General features: G+C 37.8%; 1 protein-coding gene across 1 annotated transcript; it reads right to left on the bottom strand.

Moving 5' to 3' along the window:
* Positions 1–1,054: 1,054 nt before the first annotated feature.
* Positions 1,055–10,338, bottom strand: glb1 (galactosidase, beta 1). Its single transcript, XM_024290181.2, has 16 exons — positions 10,149–10,338; positions 9,644–9,813; positions 9,394–9,544; positions 8,137–8,197; positions 7,979–8,073; positions 7,724–7,904; positions 7,435–7,493; positions 7,222–7,343; positions 6,472–6,512; positions 6,288–6,400; positions 5,656–5,730; positions 5,481–5,570; positions 5,288–5,401; positions 3,553–3,684; positions 1,725–1,964; positions 1,055–1,372 (listed from the first exon to the last, which is right to left on the bottom strand). Exons 1-16 carry the CDS (start codon positions 10,197–10,199, stop codon positions 1,118–1,120), a joined length of 1,950 nt encoding a protein of 649 aa, XP_024145949.1. The 5' UTR covers positions 10,200–10,338; the 3' UTR covers positions 1,055–1,117.
* Between the last annotated feature and the right edge of the window lie 888 nt (positions 10,339–11,226).

The raw sequence follows: 11,226 nt of genomic DNA, 5'->3' as shown, positions 1-11,226 counted from the left end.
TCCTTTCATTTGATACGACTTACCACTCTGCTCTTCTCATTTGCCACCCTACCAAAATCTTTTGCCGCTCTCCTGCCACCCCATGGAAAATGTTCTAGCTCCCCCACTGCATATGTCTGATTTAGCTTACATGTCTTTGTTGTTTTCCATCCGTTTTCTTAGGCCGCTATGTCGGAGCCTGTTCCAGCGACTGTTTGACGAATGTGGGGTAAACCCTGGACAGGTCCAGGGGCTGGAGCGAGAGCAACCACCCCGCCTGTCCTGGGAATAACGGGGGAGTGGTTGAAAGATTTGTACACGAAAGAGTGATTTTTAGATTTAAGCTGAAGTTATTTCAAGTTGTGGATGCATGAATTTTATATTAGAGTGTTCATGTGAATACACAATTGCAAGTACACACTGCATGGCACAAAATGTGTGGTATACGTTAAAAATAGAGTTCTATGCACACACAAATCCAAAGTTACACATAAACAGGTAGACACAAGTTACAAACAAAGTATCACACACACACAAATACATTGAGCCGCTTCTTTTTCTATACACCTCAGCAGTTTTTAGCAACTTAAAAAAAAACAAATCCATCTTTAAAAAAGTTTTAAGACCTTTAAAAAGGGTAAATAATGTATTGTGTTGTTCTACTAAAATGCAAATATGAAAAATTGATATAGGTAACATTTTCTCAACTTTTAAGAACCACAAGTTTGGCCATATTTAGGTTTCTCTATGTAAGAGCACAAGCATGCACACACACACACACAAACACTAAGGATGTGATAAATAAATAAGATGGGTTTTAATGATTATTTTTATTTTGTATAAAGCTTTCTCGATTACTAAATTTTCAAACAACTGAACGATTTACAATTGGCCACATATTTTCCTATTTATTTTGAATAGAAAACTTCATTTAAATGCACTTCAAGGTGAAATGGCATGGCGTTTTTGTAGATCAAACACTGAGGAAAGAAGCGATGTACAATCTGTAAAGTAGACACACAAATGACTTTGACATACAGACTAAAATCATAGATAAAAAAGCTGACTCAAACTCTTTAAGCTTACAAACAGGTTTAGTGCAAACTGAGTTGGTTTGTGCGCCAGAATTCCCTTGTTATCACAGTAAATCTTCCTTTGCAAAGAGTCTCCTGTGCTGTTCATACTCCGACTGGACTGTGGCATTAAGGATGGGAGTGGTCGTGAACTCCACAGTGCACGGCTGGGTATTGCAGGGAGTTCCTTCGAGCTCCAGGACGGTCACATTATTGGGTGCAGCTGTGGTGAGGAGGTTGACCGGCACAAATAGAGTCATCTGAGGCCCTCGAGCCGGCCAGTAACGCCCCAAATTGACACCGTTAATCCAGATCTGGCCCTAAGAACAAACAGAATGAGTGGAGTCTTTCAAGTGTAAAGTAAATGAAACATATCAAAAAGACACAAATTATTGACTCTTAATTGTTCAACTATTTACTAACACATGTTTTCTTTCACAACTGTCATGGTGCTCCTGCTCTCCTCTGCACAATCTGATTGGACCCGGCTGCCAGCACTCATCTCATCAGCCTGGGTCAGCTATTTAGGACGGGCTTGCTTCGGCATTCTTTGCCAGTTTGTTACCTTACCCGGTGAAGTACCCTGGTCTTGTGCTTCTGTTTTTTTTAAGGGATAAACATAGGAAAATCCTCAAAAACATGGCTCGATTAAAAAGACTAGACTGAACATGCCTTCCTCCAGTTGGGCAGCTTGATGTAAGTGTCTTGAGGGAGGTCTGGGATGCCGTCTGGAATTATAAAGCTTCCTCCATAGAAGGCTGGTGTGGATAGAGAACCCGGCTGAGGAGGATCTGCCCTCGCAGAAGATGTTTCTCCAAGACGGCCCTGGCTGACAGCATCATCTATGCTGAGACTGTACATGGTCCAGCCAGTGAGTGTGTCCTTCCCCAAGGTCAGGTTGGACACCAAACCCTGTAATTGATGACATTTAAAAAAAAATGGACCAGTTCTCTTGACTGTTTTATACACTTAGTTCAACAGAAATGTAGTTGACATTAGGGCTGTCAAGCTATAGCATTAATTGTGATTAATTATTTACAGACATTTTAGTGCATCATTATTATTATTTTTTTTATTGAGTTAATCTAAATTTACGTCGGATGATTACTTCTGCGTTATGCACACCTGGAGGAGCATTTTATCCAGCTCATTACATGGTCACTTAAAATCAAATAGAAATATTAAATAAATTATTATAGCTTCATTCCTGTTATATTTTTACAGGGTAACTAAACCCTAAATCAACTTTTTGTGTCAGTTCTATAAATGTCTTTCAATGTGCCATCTGTTGGTCATTGTCACATTTTTGACAAATTAAAATAAACTTTAATTCCTGAAAATATAGTCAAGAACTGTCTGTGTGCTGCCCCCTACAGGTTAAAACTATATATTACATTTGAATTTTGTGATCGATCAACTGGTCAGTCCCTGAAGTTTCACATCATCATTCTCTGCAGCTTCAGTATAAAACGGTTGGTTGTTATCATGTTAGCTTTAGCATGGCTTGTTGGTGTCTTCAGTTATCAAAAATCTACTGACTTGCATAACTTTCCAGTGGACTTGGAAGTTAGGAAACAGAGGTCGAGTGCATTTGGCATTGAATCCAGAGAACTCCATCCTGGTGATGGATTTGGAATGAACATTTCACTCAGAATTCATTGCTAAATATGTTAGCCTTTATTAGCTATGATGCTAGCAGCATTTTAGCACTATCAGACATGGGTCCCTTTCGGTCCTGCAAACCCCGGTCCTGCTGTCCGGCAGCATCTTGAAGCAGCAACTCAAAAAAATAAAGTTCTGGACCATGAGCGCCGGCCTCGGGAGAAGGAGGAGGCGAAAAATCCTCAACCTTCTCAGAAAGTTTAACTTGCATCACTTTGCTCGGTCGGTATTACTGTCAATATTAAAGACCCAGCGTACATTTCATAAAGCTAACCTAACTGTTAATGCTCAGTCCACCAACATTAGTCCCGACCCCTCTTATAGCATTGAGAATGGAGTCATCCTACCAGGTGTTTGGTTCCCTTTAAGTTTAAATCGTTTTTAACAAAAGTGAACGATGTAATATGTGGTGTGTCGTGTTGTCATGGTAGCGGCTTCAGCACGCAGCGTGCACAGGAACTGCGGTCTGCTCTAGCTCCTCTTTGAAAAAGGTGATCTTTATTGGAAGTTAAATTAGAGCACTCCTAGAGTTTTTTGTTGTTTGTTTTATTTTATGTGTTCAAGATTGAAAAAAAAAAATACCCCTCAATGGTGATAAAAGGTTGGAAGTCTTTTATAATAAAAAAAAAATAATAATAAAGCCACCTTTTAATTTTTTTTTTATCTTTTACTGCACCAGGATGTCACAAACTTAAATAAAATGCCTCTAAATTTGTTAAAAATCATTGCGATTAATATCGATTAATTGATTTCAGGTCATGATTACTTAATAGCACAAAAATTTATTGCATAACAGCACTAGTGGATATTTGAGCTTGAAAATGTGCCTTAACAAAACCTTGAAGTCATTGATTCCTTTCCCGTAGTTGATCCGGCCCATGTTCTCCACCAGCAGGTCCAGCTGACTGCCCGCCTTCCCGGTCACATTGATGCTTATGACTTTGTTCCTTTCAAGGATTCCAACAGCCACCTTTAGAGTAAGCACGACAAATAAAGTATTTCAAGAAGTTAAAATACTAAACACTTAAATACCAATCAAAGATTCTTTATGCCATACATCATCTACGATTGGTTGAAAATAGTGGTGTAACGGATCACTAAACTCGCGGTTCGGATCGTGTCTTGGTTTTATGGTCACAGCTCGGATCATTTTTCGCATCAGTTAAAAGTAAAAAAACAAAAAACAAATTAAAAGCCTAACGTTACTTTATTGAAAATTTTTAAAACAATGGTTGTGCAAATTGACGCGTTAATGCACGCAATTAACAAATTATGATTAACGAGGCAGATATCTATTAACACATTAATCACACGTCACAGAGCAGCAGTCCTTCGCTCAGCCTCAGTGGTGCAGTCATCCACAGCTTATACCAGGGTTATTTACAAAATAATAAATATTCAGTTTTTAGTACTTTAATATTATTTTTTTTTTTGGTTTAGATTGCTTTTTCACAAAAGGCGGTTCAATATAGGTTCAATAAAGCATCAGTTTAGAGAGAAAATTCACCTCTTACTGCTTAATTTATTTTGACAATGAAAGAAAACGTCTTAAAGCGGCCTGAACAGTGATATGGAGGAAAAGAGTAGTGACCAGAACTTTTTTTTTTTTTTCAGGTCTGCAGGTTCGTTTCTTAGGGCTGTTTGTTAGCATCTCCGTTTTCTTTGAGTAATACTGCAGACATAAAAGTTTTTAGAGTTCTGCTCATCCTACTGTTGATTTGTTTTTGTGTGCACAAATGACACTTTTGGGAGATCTCTGTTAACACTTGATAAATTTAAACATTGAAGGAAAAATTTCTCTCTGGTCTGTTTTTGTTCAAAAGCCGCATAATGTCATCAAATTTACCTTGTAAAACATTGTGATTAATAATGCTTGATCACAACACAAAAGTGTGATATATTATTTTAACCAATTGACAGCATTAATTAAGAGTAAATGTGCTAAATGTACAGTTTTGTGTGTAAATTTCATTTCGTGATTATTTGCATATAATAAATGGTTGGCAAATACTGTAACTAAAATTATTTTAATTGTGAATAATTAAGATAAAATTTTTCCCCGGTTAGCAATTAATTAGTTTTGTTTTTTTTAAACATATTTGAGAATATATATATATATATATATATATAAAGTACTTCAAAGTATAAATATACATTTCCATATCTTAAAACTTGGAATGTAAACAAAAACGTAAAAACACATAGCTTCTGATTACATTTACATGTCTGGAAATTAAATCTACAAAAACTGAAAGAAAAGACAGGATTTTGAAATTAAATGTCCAAATTAAATCTGAAATAAAAAAGTTAAAATTAAACTTTCATTATTTTTGTATGAATTGTAGTATTGAAACTAACTGTGGGAACATAAAAATATTTCAAATTATTATTATCTGTGGTACATGTGCAGATGACGCACTGCCATGCGTGCAGCTGCGGCAGCAGGGGGTGGAGGGGGGAGTTCCGCATTACCTGTGTAGGCCGAACCGCAGTTAGTGATCCGCACGGATTATCTGCGATCTGTTAAACCTCTACTTGAAAAGCAGTAAACATCGATGGAGAATGAGACTCACCCCATCCACTGAAACATACGCCCGGTCATGAACCCCATTCAGAGGGGACGACAAGGGGGTGGGCTCACTGCAGTCTACAGGCAGTGTAGTTCTGTACAGAACATACCCATAAGCCTAGAGGTGGAAAAAAAAAAAACATTACAAGCACAAATTTATTATAAAAACAGAAGAATTTACTTTTTTTTAAGAATACCTGATTTAAATCGATGAAAGTCTGAGGATGTGTGCTTTTGACAGGACCAGAGAAAGACAAGATTTCCAGAGCGTCCACTACTGTCTGCAGCTAAAGGGATGGAGGATCATAGTGCAAGTACAGAAAACACTAAACTAAAATGTTCATGAACTAAAAGCCAGAACGGAGATCTAACCTTCTTCATGGTGACGGCCCCGTATGCGTATTTGGGGGTCGATGGTGGAACTGGTCCCTCTGGGATTTTTCGATACTATAACCAGAATGTTTTTAGCAAAACAGTGTCTCTCTTCTGATCATTGACTGTACTTGAGAACTGGAATGAATGACCCCTCCCCCCCTCATGTTCCAAACAGAATGAATGAACAACCAGGGAGTGCCCAAAAAGCCAAAATCCCATAGACTTCTTGTGAGAAATAACTCTGTCATTCTATTTGTCAGCATAAATATTATTCCTCTACCAAATGTTCTTATTTTTTCTGTAGGGAAATTTATTTAAGTTGTAAATTGGCCAATCAGATTCCTAAATAAAAATATGTGGTTTCACATACACAGTCAAAAGTCAAGAGTGTTGACTTCTAACAAGCTCACTCCTGATTGGACAGAGTTGTTGCCATATAACCAATTTTTTAGACCAATCACTATCTACTAACGTTTGGTTCCAACATAACACTCGTTTTGGAAAAAAATTGGTGACTGAATTGGCTTAATTTCCTTGATACCGGAAGAAAGCAATTTTCTGCACTCACTCTGTCCAGTTCTCTTGTACAGTCAATAGTGCTGATGGTTGAAATCAAGTGGCGTCCTCACCATTTTGATGACCTCTCGGATGGCGAAGTATTTTTCTGTCAGGTCGCCCGCCTCCGTCAGAGGGGCGTCGTAGTCGTAGCTTGTGGGCTGTGCGCTATAAGGCGAGTTAGCACCTGGAGGCAAGACAGCAGTGACTGTGTGGCGAGTGTTTACTTCAAGACTTAAAGGCCTTGACCCCACTCACCATTCCAATACCCAACGTTTGTTCCTCCTATGAACATGTACCTGTGGGAGAAACAATGACAGATGTCCATGATGGATGGAAAAACCCGCTGACTAAATTTGAGAAATAAAAGTAGTAGTACTTCATAAAAGTAGAGATCAATCTAGCACATAAGCTAAAGTTTGCTAGCTTAATGCTAACATATAATGAGATTTCCCACAGGACAAGCTAATGCTAACGCTCGGTCGTTGTAAACATACATTGCTGACTAAATTAAAATCGTTATTACCTCATATACATTATTTTTTTTAATTCTTTTGAGGAAACATGTTTCAAAGTAACGATTTGTTGTCTAACACAATGTTTTTTGGTCATTCTTCTAGAAAAAGAGTGTACTGCTATAGCGCTAGCTCCACCTAGTGGTCAAACTGAAACGTCCTCCAGGAGAAGCAGAACAATGATTACAATGTTAATGATCTGAACATTTTTATTAGAACTTCTCCTTTTCAGAAACCATGTAACACTGTACGATATTAACAATCTCATTATTTCACTGATACATTTTACAGTATGTGAACTGTATCAGATTAATATAAATATATTCAAAACTTATATAGATTATTGATAATTGATTGTGTCTAAATGTGTAAATCGTGTAAACTCAAAATTAAATTGACTCTAATTGAAAAAATTGGGGGGAAAAAAAATACAAAATAATTCTAAATGAATCAATCCAGGCTCTGGTGAATCTAATCAATTCTGAAGACTCACATGTTGACATTTGCTCCCATTGCCAGCTGCTGGTTGAGGGACTTAGCCACCAAATCTGGAGATACAACAGAGTGTTGAGATCCCCAATGGTCCAACCATCCGGTGTAGAACTCAGAGTTGACCTGCGGAGAGGACACAGGCGGATCATGCAGTTAGAATTCAACTGAATTACAAAAGAAAATAAATAAAAAAAACAAGGTAGAAGACGCTTGCCAATGGTCCATGGGGTTCAGCGTGGCGCTGTGCACCAAAGGCTGCTGTTATATTTGAACCTGGAAAAGCCAGAACGCAAAGAAGACGGTTACTTGTTTTGGTTTTGAGCAACTTCCTCATGTGCATGACATCTCAAAAATGAGACTTCGAGTCGCTTAGAACACAAGCAGGAAGTCAAACGCTCAAAGAAAACTCTTATTACAGCAGAGCTGCTAGCTTGTTTGCACCATTCCCACAGCTAATCATTCTTCAGACTGGTGTTCCCACCAGAGCATAGATGAGGACTGACCTGGACCAAAGTCCACAGTGGCATACAGGCCTTGTATGGCGCCACACTTCAGGTAGTTGAGGCCAGCACCGTCTGTGGTGAACAGAACCACATCCTCCCCCAGGTGAGAGCGGAACAGTTTGGTCAGGTGGCGCATGTAGTTGTAGTCACAGGCAAAGTAACTGCCATATTCATTCTCCACCTAAACATTCAATCAAGAGTTTCATCCAGCTCCAAGTTCTGGGGTTAGAAGGTTTACAGGAACGCTCGGCCCACCTGAACAGTGATGATGGGACCGCCGTTCTGGTAGAGGTAAGGCTGCATCATGGGCAACAACTTCCCCATCCAATTATCCACCGCCGCCACGTAATCTGGAAGGAGTTAGAGGTTACAGAGGAGTTGATTGAGTTCAATAGTGTCTGTTTGAGGCTCACCTGGATCAGAAGATCGCAGCACAATGTCTTTCTTACTGAGCAGCCAGGCTGGCAGGCCGCCCTATTGGAAAGGTAAAAAGAACAATAAAGTTAATTTAAAAACAAAAGTCTCAGCTTCAAAATAATTTACCTTTCATATAAAAATAAAAGATAGTGTAAAATGTTTATAAATACATTATTAATCTCTATATATGTTTTGAATATATTTATAGTAATCTGATAAAGTTAACATGCTGTAAAATGGATTAGTGAAATAATGAGATTGTTAATAGCATACAGTGTTACCAGAACACTTTTTTAAGCAAAGAATGAACAAAAAAAAACATGCTTTGGACCACAAGTGGTTACATAGAAAAATGTTTCCTCAAAGGAGTTTGGAAAATTCTTGTCTGTGAGTTTATAAAAATGTTCATTTAGTCAGTAATGTGTGTTTACATTGACAGAGCGTTAGCATTAGCCATCCTATGGGAAATCCCATTCACTGTTAGCAACAAGCTAGCAAACTTTAGCTTATGTGCTAGCTAGATCGATCTCTACTTTTGTGCTATTGTTGCATCTTAAACCCACCTGACCCAGGTAATCAACTGCAGATAAGGCAGGATTTATTTAATCCTCGTGCTATCCTAGGCATGTTTACATTAAAAGTCGGGTCAACTGGACCCCACAAGATAGCACCAGGGTTAAAAATAAAAAAAATCCGAAGGTGGGCCCTTAAGACCTGGAGTCTGACACCGCTAGTGTAAACAGAGAGCTCTCAGTTTAAATACAAGAAATGGGGGTGGAGTTGCTCCCCAACAGCGGCCACGCCCACAACACAAACACAAATTTCTAATAAACTAATACTACTTTGCAAAACATCACAATCATAAGTAAAATAACATTGGAAACATTTTGAAAATAGATCAAAAGATGATCTGGACTTCGATCACATTTACATTGTCAAGCCCCAGAATATCAAATTGGATATTATATGGTCTTGTTTAAAAAAAATAAAAGTAAAAACAAAACGGTAGGTTAAATGAATCTGATCATCTTTTCCATTAGATGTACTTAAAGCACTGGCTGAAAAAAACATCATGTGACACCATGAGACTGTAATGAACTTTGATGACTGCAAACTTTTTTCGTGTCACTCTGCTTTTACAGCCGCAGCTCATTTGTTTTTCAAGTCTGTCAGCTGTGAGAGAAACAGTTTCTGTTTGATTTTTCAGGCTCTGCAAAGACAAAGTGAACACATGGACTGACAGCCTCACTCACCATCTCCCACTCTGCACAAATATAGGGACCTGGCCGAAGGATCACCAGCAAACCGATGTCCTGCGCCAGTTTTAGGAAGTATTCCACGTCCCGGTCTCCACTAAAATTGTACATGCCAGGGGATTCTTCGTGGTAGTTCCAGGGAATGTACCTGCACAGCATCCAAATTTTGACTCCTAACATTTATCATCCCCAAATACAAGTTTTCAGCCACTCACAGACAGACTTGTGTGCGCAGAGAGGAACCTACGTCTGGATGGTGTTCAGTCCTGCCATGTACATCTTCAGCAGTCGGTCTTTCCAGTAGACTCTGGGGATCCTGCTGTAGTGGATGCTTCCTGAAATGAAACGGAACCTTTCCCCATCTTTACGGAAGCAGTCGGCGTTATAGTCCAGGCTGAATGAAGGTGCTGCCCAGAGCTGCAGGTGAAAACATTAAGGCTTTAAAAAGGAAAATTAACATCTTCCAGGAGACAGCATGAATCAGCTGTGTATTGATGAAAAAATAACCAAACAAGAACATTAGATTCAATTTTTAAGCTTTTATTTTAATTTGATCATTGTTTGAAACCCTTTTAAGCATTTAAATTACTCATATAAAATAAATATACATATTTCAATAAATATTTAAACGAAAAACAAGCAGAATCAACACCTTTTAGTTATAACATGCACCAAAGCTTTGTTTAACTGTGTATCTTCAAAAATAAAACAACAATATCTATTATTTTGACCTGTAAAAACGTTAAACTCACCGGTTGTACAAATGACAGCGTAAACAAGCAGATAAGTCTGAGCAAAGACATGATCAGTCTAATTTTATTTTATATCCATCCGTTCTGTTAGTTAGCTTGTTTGTTTATCAACGACAGAAGGGCTGAGGAAGTAAAGTTCCTGAGTTCTGAGTTTTCAAGTGGAGCGGTATCACGGGACACGGAAGTCAAATCACGTGACACGTTGATGCAGTGATTCAATTCAACCGCACGATGGCACTGTTTCACCTTTTTTATTGTGTAGAAGTGTAGGGTATTACAACTAATAAAAGGTCATTATGTTTATTTCAGAAACATGTTATTTGAATAATAAATACATTTTGGTACAGACAAATAGGCTTACTAATTTATTTACTAGTTTATTTAGATAGATAACCTTTTCCCTTGGGGAGGACAACACAAAAGCACAATCCTGTATTTAGTTACCTTTTCATAATATTTAATATAGTTTTTCAGTGCCTATATCTATCTTCTCCTTGGTCAGCCTTTTACTGTCTTATCTTACTTAATTAAGCATATAATAAAAAAAGAAACACAAATTCTCTGCATACATCCAAACCGTCTGATTATGGTATCACAGAACATTCGACCTAATTCTTGATCAAAATTTTATTTTTTTACTCAACACTACCTCCCATCTGTTCCAAAGCCATAATCATAACCGTAATGTCTACGCATTATAGGTATTTTAGCAGCACGTTTCTCTGTGTGTTGCTTTACAGTACTATCATGGTATTTTTTCTTACAATTATGAACTTTGTTGACAAATGCACATACGCAACATCATACAGTACATGATCATCCTATAGTCAATGTACATGGAACTCGATACCAAGTGCAACATTTTAAAATTAAAATAACCAGATTATTGAACTTGCAAGGAGGTTTAAAGGCATAGATAAAATCATTAATGTGTTGAAATTAAAACAAAACACATTTTTCTCAAGTTTAAGAAAACGTGTACATTGTTTTAGCAGCTTTTCTGTTAGTGCAAAATTCTATACTTTTTGTATACTGTATAATTTTAGTGTGCGAAAAGTGCTATATCAGTAGTTAGGCC

The sequence above is a fragment of the Oryzias melastigma genome, linkage group LG1, assembly GCF_002922805.2.
Source record: "Oryzias melastigma strain HK-1 linkage group LG1, ASM292280v2, whole genome shotgun sequence".
In the NCBI taxonomy this organism is placed as follows: Eukaryota; Metazoa; Chordata; class Actinopteri; order Beloniformes; family Adrianichthyidae; genus Oryzias; species Oryzias melastigma.
Note: the sequence above shows the minus strand (reverse complement) of the source record. Positions and strands in the feature narration are given on the sequence as shown.

Bases quoted from the DNA above. Each gene is read 5' to 3' on its own strand.
- glb1 (XM_024290181.2), bottom strand. From the start codon at position 10,199: ATGTCTTTGCTCAGACTTATCTGCTTGTTTACGCTGTCATTTGTACAA. The intron at 9,814-10,148 runs GTGAGTTTAACG...TTTCACCTGCAG, and splicing joins CGCTGTCATTTGTACAACCG to CTCTGGGCAGCACCTTCATT. The intron at 1,373-1,724 runs GCATGTTCAGTC...GTTTGTTCTTAG, and splicing joins AGCTGCCCAACTGGAGGAAG to GGCCAGATCTGGATTAACGG.